Consider the following 25,336-nt stretch of genomic DNA (forward strand, 5'->3'; position numbering starts at 1 on the left):
CGCCACCATGAACTCCCTTGCTGCAGCAAATGCAGAATTTTGCTTCAACCTGTTCAGAGAAATGGACAACAATCAAGGAAATGGAAATGTATTCTTCTCCTCTTTGAGCCTCTTCACGGCCCTTGCTCTGGTTCGGCTGGGGTCTCGAGGGGACTGTGCATCTCAGATTGATAAGGTCAGTCTCAGCTGTGGGATCATCCATGGCTTCTGCAATTAGTCATCTGGGAAAATCATTTTCCCCCAAGAGAATATTTCCCTGAAATTGTTCCCACAAAAATACAGAGCATTATTAGAAACAAACAAGCAAAAAGCCCAGTGCCACTGAATGGACTTCAACTCATAGCCAGCCCATAGGATAGAGTCGAAATGCTCCATAGGGAGCCGTCAATCTTTACAGAAGCACACTGTCCCATCTTTCTCCCACAGAGCAGCTGCCAAGTTCCAACTGCTAAACTTCTAGCTAACCGCTGGGCACTAAACCATTGCACCACCATTAGAAAACAGAATGTCAAATCTTCACACATCTCAACGAATCCCCTCCCAGGTTGATGAGCACTTCAGTTAGGGAGGAGGCAGTACTTCTAGAATCTCATACTTGATTTTTTCCCCATATGGGGTGTTCTCAACTACAATATTCTTAAGCATAATATTTGACTTAAACTGCATGCTTGCTCTAGAAATGTATAATTCTGTTCTATTGAGTGAATTCCAGCTCACAGTTCCCTTATAGGCCAGAGAAGAATTGCTTCACAGGCTTTCTGAAACGGTATTTTTTTAGGAAGCATTGCTGTTGTTGTTAAGGGCTGTCGAGTCAGTTCCAACCCTTAGCGACCCTGTATAGGGTTTCCAAGGAGCTGCTGGTGAGCTTGAACCACAGACCTTGTGGTTCAAACAAGTTTGCAGTCCAGTGCATTAGGCCACAGCGCCACACCAGGACTTTGTTTTTCTCCTACAGAGCAGCTGATTAGTTCAAACCTCCAACCTTTAGGTTAACAATCTCAGAATTTAACTCACTGCGCCACCAGGAAATATGTAAGGAACCTGAAACCCCAGCTGACTATCACATTAGTTGACTATTATAAACGTTGATTTATAAAAACAATGCCTTTGCTCTATTTCAAGGAGCTCTGATGGTGCTGTGGGTTAAGCACTGGGTTGCTAAACACAAGGCCAAACCCACCACTTGCTCTATAGGGGAAGATGAAGCTGTTTGCTCCCATAAAGATTCACAGTATCGAAAACCCCATATGGGGCCCCTATGAGTCAGAATCGATGGCAGGGGGTTTGGTTTGGGTTTACTCTATTTCAGCTTAGAAGTCTGGGAGATTTGATAAACAGTAGGTACTGTGAGCTCTCGTAGTTACGAATTGGGCTGCAAACCGCAAGGTCAGCAGTTCAAAACTACCAGCTGCTCCGCGGGAGAAAGATGAGGCTTTCTGCTCCCGTAAAGATTTACAGCCTCGGAAACCCTGTTCAGGGTCACTATGGGTCGGAACCGACTCGACGGCACTTAACAACAACAACAAGGTACTGTGAATGTCTTCTTGGGATTCCTTCAGTACCACATGGAGGACTGGTTAGAAACACAAATGTCGGGCCTCACTCCTGAACTGCTGAACCCGAAGCTATGAGAACAGAGCCCAGCAATCTGTGTTTGGATAAGCCCTCCTGGAGGGGGCATGAAAGTCTGAGCTCCAGACCTCAGTAGACATGGATGGGACAATAGAGCTAGAAGGAGGTAGCAATGACGTCCCAGTGACTCAAGCATGAACCCCTTAATAGTACATTCCAGAGAGTAGTAGTCAGCCTTAATGAACATCTCATTGTCAACATTACCCCCAACCCCACAACCTTCAGAAATCTCTTATTCACTTATTGCCCTGGTACTCAGCCTGAACTAAGACGTCCAGGTATGTGAGATGGTCGCAGTTCCCTTGTCTCTTTTCAAGGAACTTGTCATCGGAATTCATTCGCCCAACAACAGATGAGCTACCAGGTCTAGGTTGTGCCTACCTTGGTAACATCCCTTTCTGCCCATTACTTTCTCCCATTTTTTGTAGCTGATAAGTTACTGTTGTGTGCTGCTGACTTGGTTTGATTCTAGATTATTTCTGTTGTAGCCTTTCACACCTAAGTATTTGCTGAGGATCTTAGTGCAGATAATTAAAGCTAGAATAATTATTTATTCTCCCTCTCTCTTGAGAGAGCTCAGTGAATATTTCCTGCAGGAGAACAGTCACAGAGTCTAAGACCTATTTCCCTAAAAGTTGGAGTAGTCCCCAAGTTCTAGAACCTTGAATATCTTGCTTCAGGGAAATGACAATAGCAAAAAATTTGCTGAAAATCTCATGTGTGCCAGGTTCTGGAATAAGCTCTTCAAATGTTATTTTATTTGATATTTAAATGAACACATTGATATAGGTTATAGTACCCTGATTTTAGGCAAATTATGTTAGATATGATAGAATCTCTGGGTGGTGAAAATACTTATTGGATTTAGCTGCTAATCAAAAAGTTCAAGGTTCAAGGTCTATCTAGAGCCACCCGAAAAGAAAGGTCTGGTGGTCTTCTTCTGGAAAGCCAGCCATTGGACACCCTCTGAGGCACAGTTCTACTCTGGCACACACAGGATCACCATGAGTCCCACGCAAGTCCATGGCAACTGGTTCTGATCGCAAATGACAATCAGGTCTGGGACTTAAACCAACTCAGAGTGATTTTCTAAAGCAGGGCTTCTCAACCCTAGCACTACTGACATTTGGTGTCAGAAAGTTTTTGTTGTAGGGGGCTGTTCTGTGCTTTGTAATATGTTGAACATAATGTCCGGCCAGTGGTTCACTTCCTCCCCTGTTGTGACAATTAAAAATATCCCAAGGGGGTGGGTAAATTTGCTGCCAGCTGAGAATCACAGAAAACAGAAAGGCAGCCCAAAGTAAATGTGGGCAAAGGTTAAGTTATCTTAAAGTTAATATCTTAACAAATAAATATAAAAGTTTTGGTAAAAAATCAACAGCTAATAACGACATATCATTCATCCATTAATAAAAATATATAATGCTTGCTAACCAAGGGAGGCAACTTGTTGCAATGGAAGTTGAGTACTGGCCTGAAAGTTAGTTCTAACCTTGGTAACATGACTTCATCTCTGTGCTAACCAGGGTGAGTTAATTACCTAACATCCCACTTTAAAGTTGTCCCTGTCCATGGTGCTAGAAAGTTATGTTTATGTTCCAAATCTATGACTAACATTCTCCTTCAGTGTGAGCGAAGATACAGTTGCTACTTACCGTATGAGATCCCATCAGAGACACTCTCCAGATTACTGCAGGTGTATCTCCACAGTCTCTTTGCCCCACAGCTGATGACTGGGAGCCTGAGGTCAGCAGCTCATGGGAGGTGGGTCACAGTGAATTGGAAGAGCTGCTATGCTGCTGGTGTGTCTGCCCTTGGATATTCATGCTTACCTATTACTTCTATGCATTACTTTGTATAAAGTTTGTTATGATAGCCTTCTTTAAGAAACATCTAAGAGAAACAACAGAGTCTTGATGTGACACTGTAGGGTAAGCATTGGTCTCTAATCACAAGATTGGTGGTTCAAACCCATCAGCTGCTCCTTGGAAACCCTGTACCGAGTCCTTATTAGTAGGAATGGACTTGATGACACGTAACAACAACAAGAGGAATAGTGGCAAATACAGACAGAAAAACATTTGTATGACATATCTGTACAAATTTTCTGTCCTTGGAAGAATGCCTTCCTGGATTTGGGAGGCATTGATAGTAACACTGGCTGATTTAATCACATTTCCACATGTAACATTTTACTCAGTGTTAGAACAGTGACACGCTATGTATCTAACTGCTGAAGTCTTTTTATCTATATTCAAGTTTATAACATCAGTATTATTAACTTTTGTTGGTATTATCTTATTCCCTGAAATATTTCAATGGTCCAATAAAATGTTTTGTCCACGGGAAAGCTTAGTAGACATGTTCTGGTTGCTTCTTCTCTCCTTTGAAGTGACCTGCCTTCCTCCCAGCCCTTGATGATTGACAATGATAGAAGCCAATTATACTCATCCCTACTGATTTGTACACTGAGGGGAGGCCTTTTCTGTTTTCTAAGAGAGATAATACAAATAAGAGAACATTAGTCAGGCTCGTCTTAAGATGGGTGAGCAGAAACATCTCCAAAGCAAATGACTCATAGAACAAAATACATTTTATGCCTCCTTTGTGCGAGACAATGTGTAGTTATAAAGGGTAAGATGAAAGCATGAGTGGAAACCAGAGTTTCTGTGCTTAAAGAAATCTAGTGGGTAAAATAAAGCATGGATTCAAATAATGGAAAGTTCTGTATTACCAATACCTTGAGAGTTAAGAGCAACTCCAATATTGAGCAAATGCTAATATCTGAGGTGGAGGAGAGGGAGGAAAGACTTACTATTGTCAGGTGCTATTGAGTTGGTTCCGATTCCCAGTGACCCCATGCACAACAGAAGGAAGCAAACACGGGTCAGTACTGCGCTGTCCTCAGGGTCATTGTAATATTTAAAACCCATTGTTGCAGCCACCGTGTCAATCCATTTCTTTGGGAGGTCTTTCTCTTTTTAGTTTATTTCATATTTAACCAATAACGATGTCCTTCTCCAGGGACTAGTCCCTCTTGAGAACGTGTCCAAAGTATGTGAGATGAAGTCTCAATATCCTCGCGTCTAATGGGCATTCTCTGGTAGCGTAGTGGTTACGAATCAGGCTGTGAACCTTAAGGTCAGTGGTTCAAAACTACCAGCCCCTCCGTGGGAGAAAGATGAGGCTTTCTACTCCCGTAAGGATTTACACCCTCGGAAACCCTGTACAGGGTCGCTATGGGTCGGAACCGACTCGACGGCACTTAACAACAACAACAACAATGGACATTCAGACTCTACGTCTTCCATCTTAGATTTGTTTGTTCTTCTGGCCGTCCATAGTGATAACTTACATAGAATTTAATACTATTCCATATAAAATGAAATTTGAAATAAAATTAGTGATGAGAATGTGTCAGAAATGTTACTAGGTAGGTCTGAGGATTTCATAACTACAAAAAAGAAAGAAAGAAAGAGAAGAGAAGTCTAGTAAGAAAAATTCAGATGTGATTAAAATGAACACATGAGCTGATGAACTGAGTCATAATGGGTCAAATTTTAGTATTACAGCTTCCAAGTAATTTCAGAATCTTATTTGTTACATAGATTACCAAACAGTTGGCATTCCACGGTGCACCTGGATAGCATTTCATGGACTATCTTGAAAGCTGTGACATTCAGTTTGTTGTTGTTAAGTGCTGTGAAGTCAGTTCTGACTCACAGCAACCATGTGTAGGGTTTCAAAGGAGTGACTGGTGGGTTTGAACTGCCAGCCTTGTGACTAGCAGTCCAGTGCTTATCCCACAGCTCCACACCAGGACTCTACCTGCGTAAACTCGTTGTTATATCAGGAGGGGTGTTTCATGTGACTTTAATTTCTGTGTCTGGCTACAAGCAAGGTCATTAAATTATATATGTAAATTAAAACAAGTTCCAGAATCCCAGGCCACCTGAGCGATAGTCCCACTGTCTGCCACTCGGTTGGTTCCGACTGTAAGGACAGAGAAGAGCTGCTCCTTAGGGTTTCTGAGTCTGTGAATCTTGCCAAGCAGACTGTCTCATCTTTCTCTCCAGGAGAAAAACTGGCTTGCAGCCCAGTGTTTACTGCACAGCAGGAGGTGAAAAAGGAAGAACATTTAATGAAAATTAAATGGAACATGCTTTTCTCCTTTTCAGCCCGTTGATGTTCATTTGTTGATGTGGCGTGAATCCACTCTGGATACAATTGACCTTGGGGTGGTATTTAGACACGCTTTTTGGAAAAGTAATATTCTTTTTCTTTTCAAGACCTCTTGCTAATTGTTCCCCTAGCCACCCCTGATTTTGACAACCTCTATCTTTGTGCTTGTTTGCAGATACTTCACTCCAACACCATCTCAGGCCATGGAAATTCCACACAGAATCAGGTAATTACACAATTTTCTTAAAGACACATGAATGTGAAGCCACATCAAGAAAAATCCCTGCCTCGTGAAAATACTTAAATACGTTCTCTGTTCTTTGGACTCCAAGACACAGGTCTCATCCAAACTTCCTGACTGTGGACATTTCAAGTAGAACCTTTAATATGTAACTTGTTAATTATTAATTTACCCTAATTTTACTTTTGTGTTGGCTAGGTTTGTGCAAGATGGTGGGGAACTAAATGTTTTGCTTTCACCTATGACATTCATAGGCAGCTTATATTGATACAATGAATGACTTAGTGTACATATTATCACTCTCTACTGCTAATAATTGTATTCCAAGGTGGTAATTATTTATTTTAGTAAACCCTTAGATTTAGCAGCAGAGCTTTGTTTTCTGTTGTGAAGTGGTGGAAGCATCACTGAATCCAACTATGTGTAGAAATTATTTTTTAAAAATATGCTCGGTTAGCAATAGTTTGATCTTTTATTGAAGATGATTATTTAGCTTTGCCATTGAAATAGAAAAGAGAACCATGCTAAATCAACGTCTGGATGCTTTCTTTCTGCTGTATCCATCCATAAGCAGAAGGAGCTCTGGTAGCGTAGTGGTTATGAATCAGGCTGCTAACCTCAAGGTCAGCAGTTCAAAACTACCAGCTGTTCTGTGGGAGAAAGATGAGGCTTTTTGCTCCCATAAAGATTTACAGCCTTGGAAACCTGTACAGGGTTGCTATGAGTCGGAACCAACTTATAGTACTTACTTAACTTATAGTAATTAACAACAACAACATCCATGAGCAAATTAGAGCAAAAGATTAGATTCAGGAAGAAGAGTAGGACAGTAACTGCTGTTGTTAAGTGCCGTTGAGATTGTTCCAACTAACATCAACCCTGTGTAGGGTTACCAAGGGGCAACTGGTGGGCTTGAACTGCCAACCTTGTAGTTCGCAGTTCAGTGCTGATCCTAAAGCACCACATCCAGGAGCCCATGACAGTAGTAGCCTAGATTTTTTGTTAAGAAAAATAAATAATCAGGGATCTTTCTACTTGGGAGTAGTTGGTGGAGCTAAAAAGGGTAAAAACTGGTTGTAAATAAATGAATTTAACTGAAGTCTTTGGGGTAGAGATTTCAGCAATCAAATCTGCCTGATTACTATATCGTGTCCCACCTGGGTCACACCGGAATTAGTTTTTGTAGTTCTGGTGTGGCGTTGTCAGATAAGTTCTGGACTGCTAACCACAAGGTTAACAGTTCTAACTCCCCAGCTGATCTTCAGAACCCTATATAGGGTCGCTGTGAGTCAGAAATGACTCAACAGCACTTAGCAACAACAACAATTACTCTATAGTGTTTTGTTCCTTTTAGAGGGAGGCTGATGCTTAATCAAGGCTATTAGCGGGAGGGACTCTAAACAACAATGAATTATGATTGTGCCAAAGCAACTTCCAGCACTCCCATAGGAATTCCAAATATTTGGATAAGGTTCTCATTTGTTAGTTTCTATTGAAGAATATGTATCTCTGAGAATAACTATAATGCTTTAAATACCCTTTTACCTCTAGTTTAATGAGAGAAGAAAACACAGTATGATGATCTGAGATGTTTGGGGAGTCCACGGAACAAAACTACATTATATGGGTTTCTACTGAATATAAAGGTTGGTGGTTCAAGCTCACCAGCTGCTTTTTGGAAACCCTATACAGGGTCGCTATGGGTCGGAATTGACTCGACGGCACTTAACAACAACTGAATATAGGCTAGTTCATTGAGATTAGAACTCATATCTTAAGATGTTTTTATCCTCAGTTCTTGTCGCAGAGCCCAATGAATATTTGTTACATAAATGAGGTAGGAAAGAATCAAAGTCCATTTATTAGAAGAATTGGTTTGGAAATGGGCAAATATTTAAATTTTGTTATTCTGGCTCCACAAATCTGTATGTGACTTTACAGTGATCTGTCAATTTCCCTTTTTGTCTTTTTATTTAGCGTAGTGGTTACGAATTGGGCTGCGAACCGCAAGGTCAGCAGTTCGAAACTACCAGCTGCTCTGCGGGAGAAAGATGAGGCATTCTGCTCCCATAAAGATTAACAGCCTCGGAAACCCTGTGCAGGGTCGATATGGGTCGGAACCGACTCCACAGCACACAACGACAACAACAACCTTAGTCATATATTGGTCATAGTGAAAGTCCTCAACTATGTTCTCATATAGCATGTAGTATATGGTCATGTGTATAGAAAGCATGAGCATGTGGAAAGCTATCAGACAAACTCACACATTGACTGTCAGTCATAAGAAATAGAGAAGGGCTTCACTGATATTCCAAGTTCCTTGAAAAGTTCATTTTAACAACATTCACCATTTAAGGATCTTTGAGCATTGGAGATAGTGAAAGTTAGAACCTGGACATAATCATCCCAAATCCACTTTAGCAACACCCCATCCTGACCATCCTTATTTTCAGAGTTAAATATGGTTACAATTAATTGGCGGGTCTCCTTTTTTCTCCTTTCTTTTCCCTGTCATCTGCTCAATCCCATTAAGTGGTGATGAATCTGGAGGTATCAAACTTCACTTCAAGAGAGATAGTTGCTTAAAAACTCAATATCTTAAAAATATGATGAAAGTTCTCTAATAAGTTAATGAGGTCATAGGCTTGTCTTTAAAAAAACTGAAACTTCAAAAGACTCTGAGACCAGAAGAACAAGATGGTGCCTGGTTACCACTATCAACAGCCCTGAAAGAATCACAGTAGAAGGGTCTGGACAGAGTGGGAAAATATGTGGAACAAAACTCAAAATTCATAATAAAAAGAAAGACCAAGCTTACTGGTCAGAAAGAGACTGGGGAACTGGAGATTTTGACCCTCTACCAATGTACTGGACTGCAAAGTCAGTTTGATCTAAAAGGTCAGCAGTTCAAGCTCACCAGCTGCTCCTTGGAAACTCTGTATGGTCACTCTGGGTCGGAACTGACTCCATGGCACTTAACAACATCACCCTTCAGGTCTGGAAAGGAACTCATCCTTGTGGCCCAATTTTCAGCCAAGCAGTAGATGGGGGGAGAGGGAGGATGGCCACAAACAACACTAGTAAGGTATGCTCACCATGAAATGGGCAATCATTCACAATCAAAAGGGCAGCATTTTCCTAGGGACAAAGTTGACAGGGATAGGAAGGGGGCTGGAATGCAAATAGGAAGCACAGGGAGGAAGCAAGATACTGTTGTTGCAGGGAGGGCATTGCAGTCATTGAGATGAAACAGTTTTTTGTAGTTGTTGTTGAACACAAAGCTGATGATCTACTCTGCAAATCTGCACTCCATTCACAAGAAAAAGGTTTTTTAAAAAAAGTTTCAGTATGAGACGGATTTGATACTTAGAAAATTACAAACTCATAAAACAGTTTGATTAAACTTAGAGACTTTGAAGTCTAGGACAGCAGGACATAGTAGCACATGACAATCAGAATTTTGCATAGACTAATGATGAAAAACTAATGACTGTAATTCCTACCCCTTTTAAGTTAATTATTAATAACTTATAGATTATGGTGGTGGTGGCTAGGTGCTGTGGAGTCGGTTCCAACACATAGTGACCCTGTATAGCATTTCAGAGACTTATAGATGTATTGGTTGTACTCTTATAGAACCATTAGTTTTCATACTTTTATGGTATAATGTACATGCTTTTATTTCATGCATGCATGAGATTATGTTTGATTTTGCAGTCCAAGAAGACTTTTTAAAAATAAATCTTTTTAATACCAGGCAGGACTCCAATCTCAACTGAAAAGAGTACTCTCAGAAATAAACGCATCCCACAAGGATTACGAGCTCAGCATTGCCAATGGTGTGTTTGCAGAAAAGGTGTTTGACTTTCATAGGGTAAGTGATGCCTTCTGTGTATAAGAGCTAGTTTGACTCTGGATTTGATGCTTACTCAATACATCATCTGAATGAAGACTTGCATCTTTTTATTGTGCCATAACAGAGTGAATTGTAACCCCTCTTATCTGTGCAAGATTATGTTGCTGGGTGTTTTAAAAAAATCATAATTCTGCTTGCAATGCACTTTACTTTACTCAACTAACCCACATATTCAGGAGCTCTGGTAGCGTACTAGTTACGAATCGAGCTGCAAACCTCAAGGTCAGCAGTTCGAAACCGCTCCGCGAGAGAAAGATGAGGCGATCTGCTCCCGTAAGGATTTACAGCCTCGGAAACCCTGTTCAGGGTCGCTATGGGTCGAAACCGACTCGACGGCACTTAACAACAACAACAACAACCCACATATTCAGGGTGACCAGACTGTTGAGCTATAATTAGGCTGAGGGAGAACAGACGGCCCATTTAGGGCCTATTTAGGGGTATGTATTGGGTAGCGTAGTGGTTACGAATCGGGCTGCGAACCTTAAGGTCAGTGGTTCGAAACTACCAGCCGCTCCGCGGGAGAAAGATGAGGCTTTCTACTCCCGTAAGGATTTACACCCTCGGAAACCCTGTACAGGGTCGCTATGCGTCGGCTCCGACTCGAAGGCACTTAACAACAACAACAACAACAACAATTGGCTCTGGTGGAGTCCTGGTGTGGAGCTGTGTGTTAATGTGTCCGTCAGACTGCAAAGCCGTTTGAACTGCAAGGTCGGCGGTTCAATCTTACCAGCTGCTCCTCGGAAAACCTATAAAGGGGTGCTATGGGTGGGAACCGACTCAACGACACTTAACAACAACAACATTGGCTCTGGTGGTGCAGTGGTCAAGTATTCAGTGACTAAACAAAAGGTCAGTGGTTCAACTCAAAAAGAGGTTCCAGGTGAGACAAATGGTGACTTCTTTTATAAAGAGTATAACCTTAGAAACCCTATAAGGAGGTTCTCTGTCCTGTAGGGTGTCCAGGAGACTGGAATGGTTCGACAGTGATGGGATTTGGTGTGGGCAGCAGAGGAAATATCTAACCATTTTCTTGAGCTTTGGGTCAACTGGGACAGCTTTGCATCCCCCCTGCTGAGTTCTCTCTCTCCATTTCTTTTTTCTCATCCGTGCCCTTTCATCTCTCCTTCCAGCAGTTACTTACCTTTTCCATGAGATCACTTAGGAGTTCCTGGTAGGCATGATTAGGTTAGGATTCCAGATAGCACATTGGTTAAAGGGCTTGGTTGCTAACCAAAAGGTCAGTGGTTTGAATTCACCTGGAGAAAGATGTGGCAATCTGCTTCCATAAAGATTTATAGCCTTGAAAGCCGTATAGTCAATTCTACTGTACCCTTTAGGGCCATTGGGAGTAGGAATTGACTCAATGGCTTGATTTTACCTTTATGTGATTAGATTAGGCAGACCAACTGTCAGAGGAGCAGTCCAGACCCAGTACAGGTGGTGAATGGATTCATCGGGACTCAGTAGACTAAAATTTAACATCACTGCCTTTGTATTAGGACTGTATCTGTCATTGCATCCTGCCCAGCCAAAGATCAGTGGGGCCCAGAAAGCACTTACAGCCTATGGGCTGCTAGCCTAAGGCCACAGTTAGGAAGTACCAGTTGTTCCATTGGAGAAAGATGAGGATCTCTGCTCTTGTAAAGATTTACAACATTGGAAATCCTATTCAGGATGGCTAAGAGTTGGAACCAACTCCACAGCACATAACCACCACCACCATCATGTTCAATACATACTTTGAAACCGTCATTACTGTGACAACAAGAAGCTGCTTCCCTAGTTAGTACTATTTAAGCAACACAGTGACCATGATTCTCTGGGCATGTTTGGTCTCCCTTTTAATTATCCACTTCTTAGACAACCACGTAATTCCACCTCAGTGACACCTTTGGACTTATCTCCACCTGCATCTTTGCCAGCTCTCTGTGTTCCACCCAATCATTACTTCTCCCTTTGTCTGTCACCCACTCAAATTCTTTACCCCTTCTCAGCACCACACCCCATTCCTTTGTTAGCTTGGCAATTACAAAGCATTGGGCCACTCTTTTTTTTTTTTTTTTTAACTTCCCCAAAGTTTCCTACACAAGCTTCACAAGGGCCACTCTCTAGGTGCAGCCCTAGTGTCTAGTCCCACACACCCTTCTGTGTCCCCAAGGAATTGTCAACTCTTCAAATTGGAAGCTGATCTGTCCATCATGATACAATAGATAGCAGATCCCCATGTTCATCTGGCACTCATTGTATGTAAAATCACATCCGGAAGTGCAGTAAAGTACAATATGATCAAGAAAACAGAAAACAGAGACACTACCACTTCCCCTCCCAAATATTGAGGTACAGTTAGTACCACATTTCTAGTACTACTTTTGATTAAAAAATATGACTGTCAGCTTTCCTTATTCAGGTCCGTATAAAATTGATAATCTACAAGGTATTTATTTATACTTGGTTTAACTACTACTCACATTTGAATAGAAATGAGTTTATGAAAATTGACAGCATTAGTAATAATATTTTGTAAATTCTCATTATAATAACTATGGTATCCTTGAATACCCAACCAAAACAATAGCAACAACAAAAACTCTGTCATGGAGTTGATGCCAACTCACAACAACACTATATGGCAGAGTAAAATTATTTCATAGGATTTCCAAGGTTATAATCTTTACAATAGACTGCCCCATCTTTCTCCCATGGAGCTGCTGGTGGGTTTGAACCAATGGTCTTTCAGTTAACCCACTGTGCCATCCAATCACTATTCCTGGTACATTGTTCTTCTCTCAATCCATGCTACAGATGCCTTGGGTCTTGTTTCTGTGACTGTTGTTCATTATTCCTCCATATTCTGCCACCATTTCAATGTCACTGTGGGATACCCACCAAACGTCCCTTAGTACAGTTTCCTAACCTGTCCATACCATTTTAATAACCGATGCCCAAGGCCACACCCTGGAACTCCTCAATACCCAGGCTGCTCCACTTCTGAAATCTACAACTCTAATTTCCTCTTTTATGGCCACAACACCCTATACTTCTCTAGTGCTTTCATTCTTTCACTTCCACTCAACCAGTTCTTCAGCAGCATTGGGTTGACCAATCTCTTGGCCTCTCCATTTTCTCTCATTGTATCATCTCTCTCCTACCTTCATTTCCATACCAAATTACCCTATGTATTCATTCTTTAACCACTCTGTTACTAATTCACTCCTTCCTGCAACAGTCTCAGTATTCCTCAGCCCTCCTGTCTGAGCTATCGAATGATACTCGTGGAAACCCTACAATTATGCAGTTATCACTATAGTATCATGGTCTCCCAATGCAGCTAGCTTTGGAGTTGGTGCCCAATAGTCATCTTTTGTTTCCCTAGTAATTTTTTCTTACGATAGCTATGAAAAGTTTTCTTCTTTCAGTACCGCCCCCCCACAACCCTTTACATCCATTATAAATCTCAAATGAAGGTCTTGTCTACTTGATAGAGAAAAATAAAATGTAAGGCACCTCCATATTTCTGCCCATATGAGTTTTGACGATAATTTCAGAGGAAAGAAGTTCTTGGATGGTCAATTCCTCCATCACTTTTCTCCCTCCTATTGCCTCCCAGTTCCTCGGTGGTCTGGTTCCATCAGTGTTTCTCCTGGTTTTCAATCACTTACTTACTTATTCCTTACAATGTAAAAGGATGCTCAAGGTGCACACACTTTCTCAAACTCTCTCTCTTTTTTTAAAAAATCTCCCCTCCCCCAGCTCCTTCATAATTATCTTCCCATTTCCCTATTTCTCACTCTGACAATCTAAGTTTGGAAAAAATCAAACCTCTTCAAAGAGTGGTATATACGTGCTGAGTCTATTTGTCACCTTCTTTGTTTTTCCACCCTTGGCAATCTAGTTTCGAGCTCATCTGTTCTCATAAAACTTTTCCTATGAAAGAGACTAATGACCCCCACATGGACACTTAAACTCTGAAAGCTTCTAGGGTTTTATCTGTCTGCTTCTTCATAGTTTGAACCCCACAGGCACTCCCCAACACTCTTCCCACTTATAGTTCCTATGACATTAATTTCTCCTGGTTTTCTGCCTTCCTTTCTGGAAACTCCATCTTAGAATTATTTGCTTACCTTAACTCTTCCACCCATCCATACATTTCTAGTTTTCCTCAGGACTGTGCTCTCAGATATCTTCCAACTTTTTGTCTCCATCTTACATAAGGAGACTTGTCAATTCTACCAGTTTACAGTTCCTTGATGTTGCCATCCATACCTCTGCAGCATGCCACAGCTGTGTGATATGTCATTCCACACCTCTCGGGGCTAGTCTCATGGTCTCTAGTGAAGTTTCTCTAGCAGGCATCGTAGGCATCCCAACATACTGTCTCTCTCACACCCAGATATTTTCTTTTTCTGATGTCCTCTTTTCATGCCTGGTTCCCCAGCTGTCTGAGTTGTCTTTGACACCCCTCTTTCCCTTTCAACCTATGATAGATCTGACTGCAACCTCCACCCCAAAACCTAGCGGCCAGTCCATTGAGCCTTATTTCATTTACTCAATCCAAGTTTAACCATTCCCTATTTTAATGGCTCTCTAGAACTGTTCCCTAGAGAAAGAAAACATCATCCAGAGTTTCAAATTTTTTTATTGAAAATTTCATATACAATGTTAATCATTGAATGGAGAGTTACAAGTCATGCCAGAAGTTAAAAAAGAAAGACTGAAAAGAAATAGAAAAGAATAAATGAAAGAAGACTTATAGGATACCCATCACGGACATCTTTAGACACAATTTAAAAAATAACAATGATGATTAAATCTTTTAATTCTTCCACACTCTTCCTTATTCATTGCCCAGCTTTCAAATGCATATGAGGTGGTTAAAAATACCAACATCTGGAGCATGCTGTTGTTATTGTTAAGTGCCATCAACTCAGTTCTGACTCACAGTGAGCCTAGATGGAGTTTCCAACGAGCGGCTGGTGGGTTTGACCTGCCAACCTTGCAGTTCAAGCTGACGTTTTGGTCCAGTGCATTATCCTGCTGCACTACATCAGGATATGGACCATAAATCTGCTTAAATATTAGCTGATAAAATAATAATGGCATGCTTGTGGGTTTATAATACATTTAGGATTAAAATAGATGACAATAGCAACAAAAGGTAAGTTGGGGGAATAGAATAAAGCAGTTATAAAATTCTTATATTACCTGGAAATTATTGAAGTCTGAATTGTATATTGCTGTTGTTAAGTGCCATCAAGTCAGTTCCAACTCATAGCGACCCAATATCGTGTTTTCAATGAGTGGCTGGTGAGTTTGAACCACTGACCTTGTAGTTCAAATTGACTTTGCGATCTAGTGCTTTATACCACAGTGCCACATCAAGAATATATATTATAATCTATACTAATAAAGCATACAAAAATAACCAGCTAATGAAATGAAATAAAGGAATGTAAAAGTACTGAATTACTTCCGGGGCAATATGGCCAAGTAGGCAGATGTACTGAGTAACAGCAGTCCTTGCTCTCAGTGAATCTGCCAACTGGGAGACAAAGTACAAGAACAAACTGACAAAGTACAAGAACAAACTGACAAAGTATAAGAACAAACTGACAAAGTACAAGAACAAACTGACAAAACCAAAAAAAAAAAGAGAGATAGAAAAATTGGAACCCATACAAAAACAGCAATTAGAAAACTAGAAGATGAATATCAATACTTCAGAAATAGATAAGACATTGAAAGGACAAAGAAGTAAAGTTGAATCAATGGAAGGCTGAACTTGTGAGCTTGAAGACAAATCTTTCAATATTTATCTGCTAGAGGAATAATCATCAAAAGAAAAGCAACAACCACAAAAAATCTAAAGAAAGTTCAAGGTGTATGTGGGACACAATCAAGAGGAATAACTTATGTATGATTATTCCTCTAGAAATAAGGATGTATGATATCATCCTTATGTATGATGTTCTCTTCCAGAACAGGAAGAGATCAAAATTCAAAAAAGAATCATATAGATAATTGCCAGAGAGCTGTTGGAAGAAAATACCCTAGTCTCATGAAAGATGAGAAGATATGCATTCAGAAAGTTGAATAACCTCCAAATAAGATAGACCCCATGAGAAAAGGACCAAGACATATTATAATCAGACTTTTCATAACCAAAGACATGGAAAGAATCCTGAGAGCAGTTTAGGACAAACAGTTGCCTGCAAAGGAGAACTAATAGGATTAAACTCTGATATCTTAGCAGAAACTAGGCAAGACCAGAATGAAATTACATATATAAACTCTGAGAGAAACAATTGCCAAGTAACAATCTTTGATCCAGCAAAACTGTCCATCACATAAGATGAAGAAATTAGGACATTTACAGATAAGCAAAATTAAAAGAAACTGTAAAAACCAGACAAAGCTTTAAAAAAATATGAGCCATAATTAATTGGACAGAAGACAACAACAGTAGACAGTAATGTGAGCTTGACCTATATGACAATATCACCCCAAACTCAGATACAGAAGTATTCAAATTCAAACAAACCTACAAGGCTGAAAATAGGGAACCAGAGATACCAGCTTGTGATAAAAAACAAACAAATTTATAATGTAAAAAATGGGAATAATGTAGTAACAGAACTTCTAAATGATGAAGAAATCAAGATTTCAAGAAAAAATAAAATAAATAAAAATAAGTAACCCTAAAAAACCTTAACTCCTAGTCCTAGCTCAAATTTTACTCCTAATACTAACCCTACACCTAACCATAACCATAACACTACAAGAAGTCCTAGTCTTAGTCTGGACTTACCCATAGTCTTAACCCTACCATCCCTTCCCCCAAAGGAACACATGATAGGTTTGAACTGCTGACCTACAGGTTAGTGTCTAGTGCTGATCCTACAAAGCCACAAACTATCATAATCATGGAGTCCTGGTGTGGTGCTGCAGGATAATGCACTAGACTGCAAGGTTGGCAGTTCAAACCCACCAGCTGCTCCTCAAACCCTAGGCAGGGTTGCTGAATTGGAACGGACTGGACGTCACCTAAGAACAATAATGTCTATAAACAAAATTGAGTTCCAACCATTTCAACAAAGGAACTTCCATGCCATAGTGTTTCATCAGTGAATTTCTCAAGTATTTAAGGTAAATGTAACACTGGTCTTACACAAATTTTGTTGCTGTTATGTGCCCTTAAGTTGGTTCCGACTCATAACAACCATGTGTATAGTTTCCAAAGAGTGGCTGTTGAGTTTGAATGGCTGACCTTGCTGTAATATAGCAGTTCAGTGCTTATGCTACAGCACCACGCCAGGACTCCTACACAAATTTTACACATATTAAAAAAGAATCATTTCCAACTAGTTTCAAGAGACAAGCGTGATCTTGGTACTAAAATCTGACAAAGTTGCTATAAGAATGTCAATTACAAACCAAGCTCTTTCATAATCTTAGATGAAAAATATTGAAGCAAATTAAATACAGAAATATACGACAGATGATACAGATGAGAAAAATAAGGCAACATAATTAAGTTGTATTTTAAAAGTCAATTTCAACTTAATTGCACACAGCTTACCTTAGTTTGACTTCTCCTAAAGCAAAGTCTTGGTGCTGGTCTGCAAGGCCAGTTAGAACCACAAGGTCAGCAGTTCAAATCCACCTGCTGCTCCTTGGAAACCCTATGCAGGATATGGATTGGGACCAACTTGATGGCACTTAACAACAACAAAACAAAGCTTGCAATAAATACTTACAGATGAATAATGGATAATTCTTCTGAGAGCATACACCTGGGGAACAAAAAATGGGACAAAAGGACTGAAACAGGAAAGAAGAGTGAACCAATTCAAAGATAAGCTAATGCTTTGTTCTATGTGGAGCTGTAGGATAAGCACTGGATGGCTAACCTGAAGTTCAGCAGTTCAAACCTACCAGCCACTCCTCAGAAACCTACTTCCAAAAAATTAACATTGAGAACCTATAGAGTACAATTCTACTCTGACACACATGTAAGAGCCATGACTGCAATTCGTTTTAGGTTTTTTTTTTTTTTTTTTTTTTTTTAAGTGTATATGCTTTGATGGTGGTGACTTATAAATACAAGGATTGTATTCTTATTTATAGAACTACATTGATTGTGCTGAAAAATTATACAATGCCAGAGTGGAACGAGTTGACTTTACAAATGATGTAGAAGACACCAGATATAAAATTAATAAATGGATTGAAAATGAGACACATGGTGAGTGAAATGCTCTATTGTTTTATACAGTTATGTGTGAATACTGAGAACCTCCTCACTTAAAGCGGTGAGTCTTTCTTGTATAGAAGGAATCCCCCTTAATCCAAAGTAATGATCACTGTTATTTAAAATTGTTTAATATTTGCTGCAGTGTAGTTTTGAGTGATTTTAATAATTTCAATGCTTTGTAAAAAGCAAAAACCAAGCTTTTTGCTCACAAGTCTATTCTGTCACATCGTGACCCTTACAGGGTGGGTTGAACTGACCCCTAGGGTTCCCCAGGCTGCAGTCTTTGAAGGAGTCCTTGTGTGGCACTCTAGGATAAGCACTGGACCGTAAGGTCAGTGGTTCAAACCCACCAGCCACTTCTCAGAAACCCTATATAGGGTTAATATGAGTCGGAACTGATTCAATGGCCCTTAATAAAACAACAGCAATCGTATGGAAGCAGACTGCCACATCTGTCTCCCATGGAGTCATTGCTGGGTTTGAACTGCCGAAATTCCTGTTAACATCCAAGTGCTTAACCACTGCACACACAGGGCTCTTTTAATGCTTTCTGCTTTCCAGAAATCTAATCTTTTACATTGTATGATTTGTTTGGGAAACAAACAGATAGCAAGACAAACACATACTATGGCCATTTCATTACTATGGCCATTTCATTAATTAATGATATGAGGAGACAATTTACTTAATTAACTTTGATAGATAATATTTAGTTATTGACCAAAAACTAACAGAAGACTACAGGGCATTATTTCCAATGGACACAGCATAATATTCTTTTATAACAGTCAATCCATCTGTTTTAGTACTGGGTTGATTTTAATTTCATGTTTACCTTCTGGACTGAACCTCATTTAAATTATGATATTCTACAGTTTGAAAAATATAGTTTCATACCATTGTTTTTTAAAAAAGTCCTTAAAGATATTAGTTAACTATTCACTTTAAAATTCTTTTCAACATTTATAAAAACAAAATATGAGGCAAAGATAGTTCCTTCCAGAAAAATAATAATGATGGCATTGATAATAAACAACCCACGAGAAACTACTGTAAAGCTACTTTGTAAAAATTATGTGCATGATTTGGTTTACTCCTCACAGAATCTCTATGAGGCAGACACTACCATGTTTTCTGTTTCCTGTCAAGGAAAGTGATTGCATCTAAGTCAGCAATCACAAAAGAACAAAGACTAAGTAAGAGGACTGTGGCAAAAAGTTCAGAAAATATTATCTTGATAAAAGAAACATTCTCTGGCTGTTACCAGGGGTGAGAGGGAAGGGGAAATTATTCATGGGCTAGAGGGTGCAGATATGTTAGTAGGTATGATGAGGAAGGCAATATATAGCAAGAGGGAGGTTGGCAGAGGGAAGATGAAAGTAGTGGAAAATACAGGGAGAAATGCAAGAGCTAAAGTGAAGAGATGTAAATACTTAAATACTGTTAACTGATGGTTCATGGAGGGGATTGCAGTCATTGTAATGAAACAAAGTGTATGATTTGTTGAATATAAAGCTAATGATCTTCCCTATAAATCTTTACTCAATTCACAATAAAAGGTTAAAAAATGAGAGCGAGTGAGAATAAGTCCCATGTCTCGCACTTTTGATACTGAATCGAGTTAGCAAATACATATATTTTGTTCAGAGTACAAATCAAGTTCAAGCCTTAGGGAAAGAAACCACTAGCTTTGGAAGTAGAACATTAAGAAAATGACAATGAATGGATTTCCTGATTTGTTTTGTATTAAAGCAAAACAGTAGCTAGAACTGAGTTTTCAGTTGTTCTCAAAGTGCACCGATCAACCCCCCATGATACCAGCTGCTTCAACGGCCTTTTGGGTGATTTGCCTCTTTTGCGGACTGTGAGACCAATAATAACCTGGACCAGGTTTTCCTTCTTTGCAATTTCAGAACCCAGACTAGTGCATTGCATCTAGCAAAGACCTTCCCAGTGTGGTGTGAAGGAAGAAACTGGCCCTTCCAACTGATGGAGTTAAATGTGGAGTGCTGTCTTGACCAGGGTGTCTGATCACAGCCATCCTGACAGTTTGGTGTCTCTGAGCAGGGATCCTGGGTCTTGTCTCCCTGAGTTGGACCCCAACTGTCATTGCTTTCTTGATGTATGACTTTGTACAGAGTAATGTCTTTGTACCTCAGCTTCCTTGACAGGAAACCGAAAACATGGTAATGTCTGCCTCATAGAGATTCTGTGAGGAGTAAACCAAATCGTGCACATAATTTTTACAAAGTAGCTTTACAGTAGTTTCTCATGGATTATTTGTTACCAATGCCATCATTATTATTATGCAGTAAGAAAAATACCTCAGACAATTGATTTTTAAAAACATTAAAAAATTTTTTCCTTTAAAAATTGACGTTTTTCCACAATGGACTTTCAAAAGGCAAAATCAAGAACGTCTTCCGTGAAGGCAGCATCAGTTCTTCCGCTGTCATGGTGCTGGTGAATGCTGTCTACTTCAAAGGCAAGTGGGAATCGGCTTTCACCAAGAGTGAAACACTGAAGGGCCGTTTCAAGTCTCCCAAGGTATGTGCTGCCCCTCCTCATTGTCGGGGTTTTTACCCCAGCACAGTTCCTCCTTCACAGGAATTGAGAGGAGCGGACTCAATGGCAATGAAAACCCAAGTGGTATGTCTAAATTGACAAGTGGTATCTACAGTTTAATACTGAGCACATTCCCCCCAAGGTAAATGGGGGGTATTAAAGGTGTGGTGCTGTAGGATCAGCACTGTAGGATGAGGACTGTCAGACAAGCACTGGACTGCTAACTAGAAGGTTGGTGGTTCAAATCCACCAGCTACTCCTCAGAAACCCTTCATAGGAGTCGCTATGACTCAGAATCGGCTCGACGGCACTTAACAACAACAAACAATAGTTTGTAAGATTAAAAAGAAGTTTTTTTTATAAGACCTAGATTTTTTATTGGAGTCCTGGTATGGCATTGTAGGATCAACACTGGACTGCAAGGTCGGTTTGAACTTCAAGGTTGGTGGTTCAAACCCACTAGCTGCTTCTCAGAAACACTATTATACAGGGTAGCTATGAGTCAGAACTGACTCAACGGTCCTTAATAACAACAGCAACAAATATTTTCAAGAATTAAAAATTTTTTTATAAGACCTAGTTCTTAAATTCTATAGCTTTGATAATGCTATTCCGTATTTTATTTCTGGTGAGAGAAAGATGCATAGCATTCATTGAAAAAAAGTATTACCATTATTTAATAATTATGCATTTCAATACTCTTATAAATACTTACTGATGAGACATTAAATGTAAGACAATGTATTAAGTGCAAGGCATGTTAACTCACATAATCTTCATAATATTCCTAGTAGGGACCACTACCACCCCCATTATATAGATGTAGAAGTGGAGGCCCAGAGAAAGAGCTAGCCCAAGCTCCCACAGCTGGGGAGTTGACAATTTAGGCCTGAAACCCTGCTTCTGTGTTTTCACTGCTATGGCATGTACCCAAATTCATGGTACTTGGTCAATAAGTAAAACAAGGATGAGCTTAGAAGTATTGACTTATTTATTGTTAATTGATTTTCAGTGTCCTGGAAAAGAAGTTCCCATGATGCATCAAGAACAGAGGTTCAATTTGTCTGTCATTAAGGACCCAGCCATGCAGGTCCTGGAGCTCAGATACCATGGTGGTATAAGCATGTATATCCTGCTGCCCGAAAGTAACATCAAACAAGTAAGTTACTACCTCCACTTTCACCATTGAGGAATAAGACAACTTTTTAATACAGTCTTAAAAAAATACATTATTTCATTTTTTTCTTGTTGAAAATATACACAGCCAAGCAGACACTAAGCCAACAATTTCTAGATGTATAATTCAGTGATGTTGATTACATTCTTCAAGTTGGACAACCACACTGACCCTCTTTTCTGAATGATTCCTCCGCCATTAACATAAACTCACCGCCCCCTAAGCTTCCGTTCTAACTTTTCCAGTTGCTTTGCTTGTTTGGTTTCATATAGATAATTCTTTAGAAGAAACTAATGCAGAAAGAAAGCATCAAGAGAAGATGGAAGGAATACACAGTCACTGTACCAAAAGGAAGTAGTTAATGTTCAACCATTTCAAGAGGTAACATATGATCAAGAGCCAATGATACTGAAGGAGGAAGTCCAAGGTGCATTGAAGAATTTGGCAAAGAATAAGATACCAGGAATTGATGGAATAAAAATTGAAATCTTTCAAGAAAGTGAGGTGGCCCAGGAGTCACTCACTCATCTCTGTCAAGAAATTTGGAAGACAACTATCTGGCCGACTGATTGGAAGAGATCCATATTTGTGCCCATTCCAAAGATAGGTGACCCAAAGGAATATGGAAATCATCAGACAATATCTTTGATATCCCATGCGAGTAAAGTTTTGCTCAAGGTAATACAGAAATGGCTACAATCATATATCGACAGAGAACTTCCAGAGGTTCAAGCTGGATTCAGAAGAGGCCGTGGAATGAGGGATATCATTGCTGATGTCTGATGGATCTTGGCTGAAAGCAGAGAATATAAGAAAGATGTTTACCTGTGCTTTCTTGACTCCACAAAGGCTTTAAATTGTGTGGATCATGACAAGGTATGGACAATATTGCAAAGTATGAGTATTCTGGAACACTTAATTGTGCTCATGAGGAATCTGTACCTGGACCAAGAGGCAGTTGTTCGAACAGAACATGGCAACACTGAATGTTTTAAAATTAAAAAAGGTATGCAACAAGGTTGTATTCTTTTACCATATTTATTCAACCTGTATGCTGAGCAAATAATACAAGAAGTTGGGTTCTATGAAGAAAAACGTGGCGTCAGGATTGGAGGAAGGCTCATTAACTACCTGCAATATGCAGATGATACAACCTTGCTTGCTGAAAGTGAAGAGGACTTAAAACATTTACTGATGAAGATCAAAGAGCACAGCCTTTGGTATGGATTACATTTCAATGTAAAGAAAACAAAAATCCTCACCACTGGACCAATAAACAACATTTTTATCAATGGAGAAAAGATTGAAGTTGTCAAGGACTTCATTCTTCTTGGACCAACTATCAACACTCATGAAAGCAGCAGTCAAGAAATCAAATGAAGTACTGCATTAAGTAAATGTGCTGCACAAGACCTTTTTAAAGTGTTGAAGAGCAAAGATGTCAGCTTGAGGACTAAGGTGCACCTGACCCAAGCCATGGTATTTTCAATAACCTTATATACATGTGAAAGCTGGACAGTGCATAAGGAAGATTGTAAAAGAATTGATACTTTGAATTATGGTGTTGGAGGAGAATATTCAAAGTGCCTTGGGCTACCAAAAGAACCAATAGATCCATTTTGGAAGAAATGCAGCCAGAGTGCTTCTTGGAGGCCAAGAAACTTCATCTCTCATATTTTGGACATATTGTCAGGAGGGACCAGTCACTGGAGAAGAATATTTTTGGTAAGGTGGAGGGTCAGAGAAAAAGAGGAAGACCCCCAGTGAGCTGGATTGGCCAAGTGGCAGTATTGATGGACTCAAGCGTGGCAACAGTAGTGAGGTTGGCCCAGGATCGGGCAGTGTTTCATTCTGCTGTGCATAAGGTTGCTATGGGTTAGTACAGACTCGATGGTACAACAACAACAACAACAATGCTCAAGGCAGACATCCTTTACTAACTAAGCTACACTATTGTTTTTGATTTAAAGAAAAACTCACTGGATGTTTTTGGTTTAAGGTTTAGAGAATTTTCTCAAGACAGTTGTTGGAGAGTTCATCCAGCCTCTTTGGGTCCAGAAAGTCTCTACTCTGTGAGGACTTAAAATTACATTCTGCAGTCTGCATTTCTTCCCCTTCTGATCAGAATTCTTCTATAGAACCTTTGATCAGAATGTTTAGTAATGGTAGCCAGTCATCATGACTTTTAGGATACTCTTGATTGTCTGTATATCCATTGGCTTTACGATTTCAGATTTTTGTAATATTAAAGACTTATTCATTTGACAAGTATTTAAAGTGAGTCTATTATATGCCATGGCACACACAACCACCACCACCATGTTATGTGGCAGGCACTGTTCTAGATGTTGAGATTTCTTTGCCTCTGCTTAGGACAATTTGAGATAAATAGCTGTAAAGTTGGAATCTTCAAAATCTCAGTTATGGAGGCCCCAAAGGCATGAGTTTGGGTATTGGCATGTACTCATGAAAAGAATTGGGTACCACTGGCATTTTGATCGACTGGGCATCTTACAACAGATATGACATGACAGCGTTTTGAAGTCCTGGTTTTTAAGAATGAAATGTACTGGTCTCCACCTGTGCCGCTGTTCTGTAACGTTGGGGTTGCTCTGTGACTGAAGCAGTAGGAGCAGGCGGCCAGCACAGTTGAGGGAACCAGATGCTATCACTGTGTCTCAGAGCTCCGCTGCTTCTCCTGGATTTGGCTCTCCTGCCTGTAACCTTCAACCTCAGGGGTCTAGAACTCATTTCTCTTCTCGGAATTCACAATCAAAGGTAATAATATGTACCAGGCCATGTGCCATGCACTTCATTGGTATCATCTGATTTGATCCTTACAACAACCTTGTAATGTAAGGAAAGGAGATCCATGGAATTAGTCATCTGATAGTGACCAAACTAAGAAAACCAAACCAGTTGTCACAGAGTCTCTTACATACGATGACCTGCATATGGCAGAGTAGAACTATACCCCAGAAGATTTCCAAGGCTGGAGTCTTGGTGTGCCACTGCAGGATGACCACAGGACCACAAGGTCGGTTTGAATTACAAGGTTGGCAGTTCAAACTCACCAGCCGCTCCTTGGGATCCCTATACTAATTCATTATGGGTCGGAACTAACTCCATGGCACTTAACAACAATAACAGCACCTCTCAGTACCACATCACCAAGTCTTTCTTTTAAGGTCCCTCTAAGTGGGCTCCAACTGCCAATCTTTTGATCTGTAGTTGAGTGCTTAGCCATTTTTAACCATTTACTCCACACTTTGGGATATATATATATATATTGTTGTTGTTAAGTGCCGTCGAGTCGGTTCCGACCCATAGCGACCCTGTACAGGGTTTCCGAGGGTATAAATC

At 40.0% G+C, this 25,336-nt stretch overlaps 1 protein-coding gene across 2 annotated transcripts in view; it reads left to right on the forward strand.

Moving 5' to 3' along the window:
* Positions 1–7: 7 nt before the first annotated feature.
* The window catches only part of SERPINB7 (serpin peptidase inhibitor, clade B (ovalbumin), member 7), a 26,648-nt gene continuing 1,319 nt past the window's right edge, over positions 8–25,336 (forward strand). The window contains exons 1-6 of one of the 2 annotated variants that reach the window (XM_006837541.1): positions 8–175; positions 5,990–6,040; positions 9,816–9,932; positions 18,105–18,222; positions 20,636–20,778; positions 21,809–21,955. In XM_006837541.1, the coding sequence (XP_006837604.1) occupies positions 8–175; positions 5,990–6,040; positions 9,816–9,932; positions 18,105–18,222; positions 20,636–20,778; positions 21,809–21,955 (744 nt within the window). The remainder of the gene's footprint in view (positions 176–5,989; positions 6,041–9,815; positions 9,933–18,104; positions 18,223–20,635; positions 20,779–21,808; positions 21,956–25,336) is intronic. The other variant, XM_006837542.1, reaches the window with a different exon arrangement.

The sequence above is a fragment of the Chrysochloris asiatica genome, unplaced genomic scaffold (assembly GCF_000296735.1).
Source record: "Chrysochloris asiatica unplaced genomic scaffold, ChrAsi1.0 scaffold00021, whole genome shotgun sequence".
Classification (NCBI taxonomy): Eukaryota; Metazoa; Chordata; class Mammalia; order Afrosoricida; family Chrysochloridae; genus Chrysochloris; species Chrysochloris asiatica.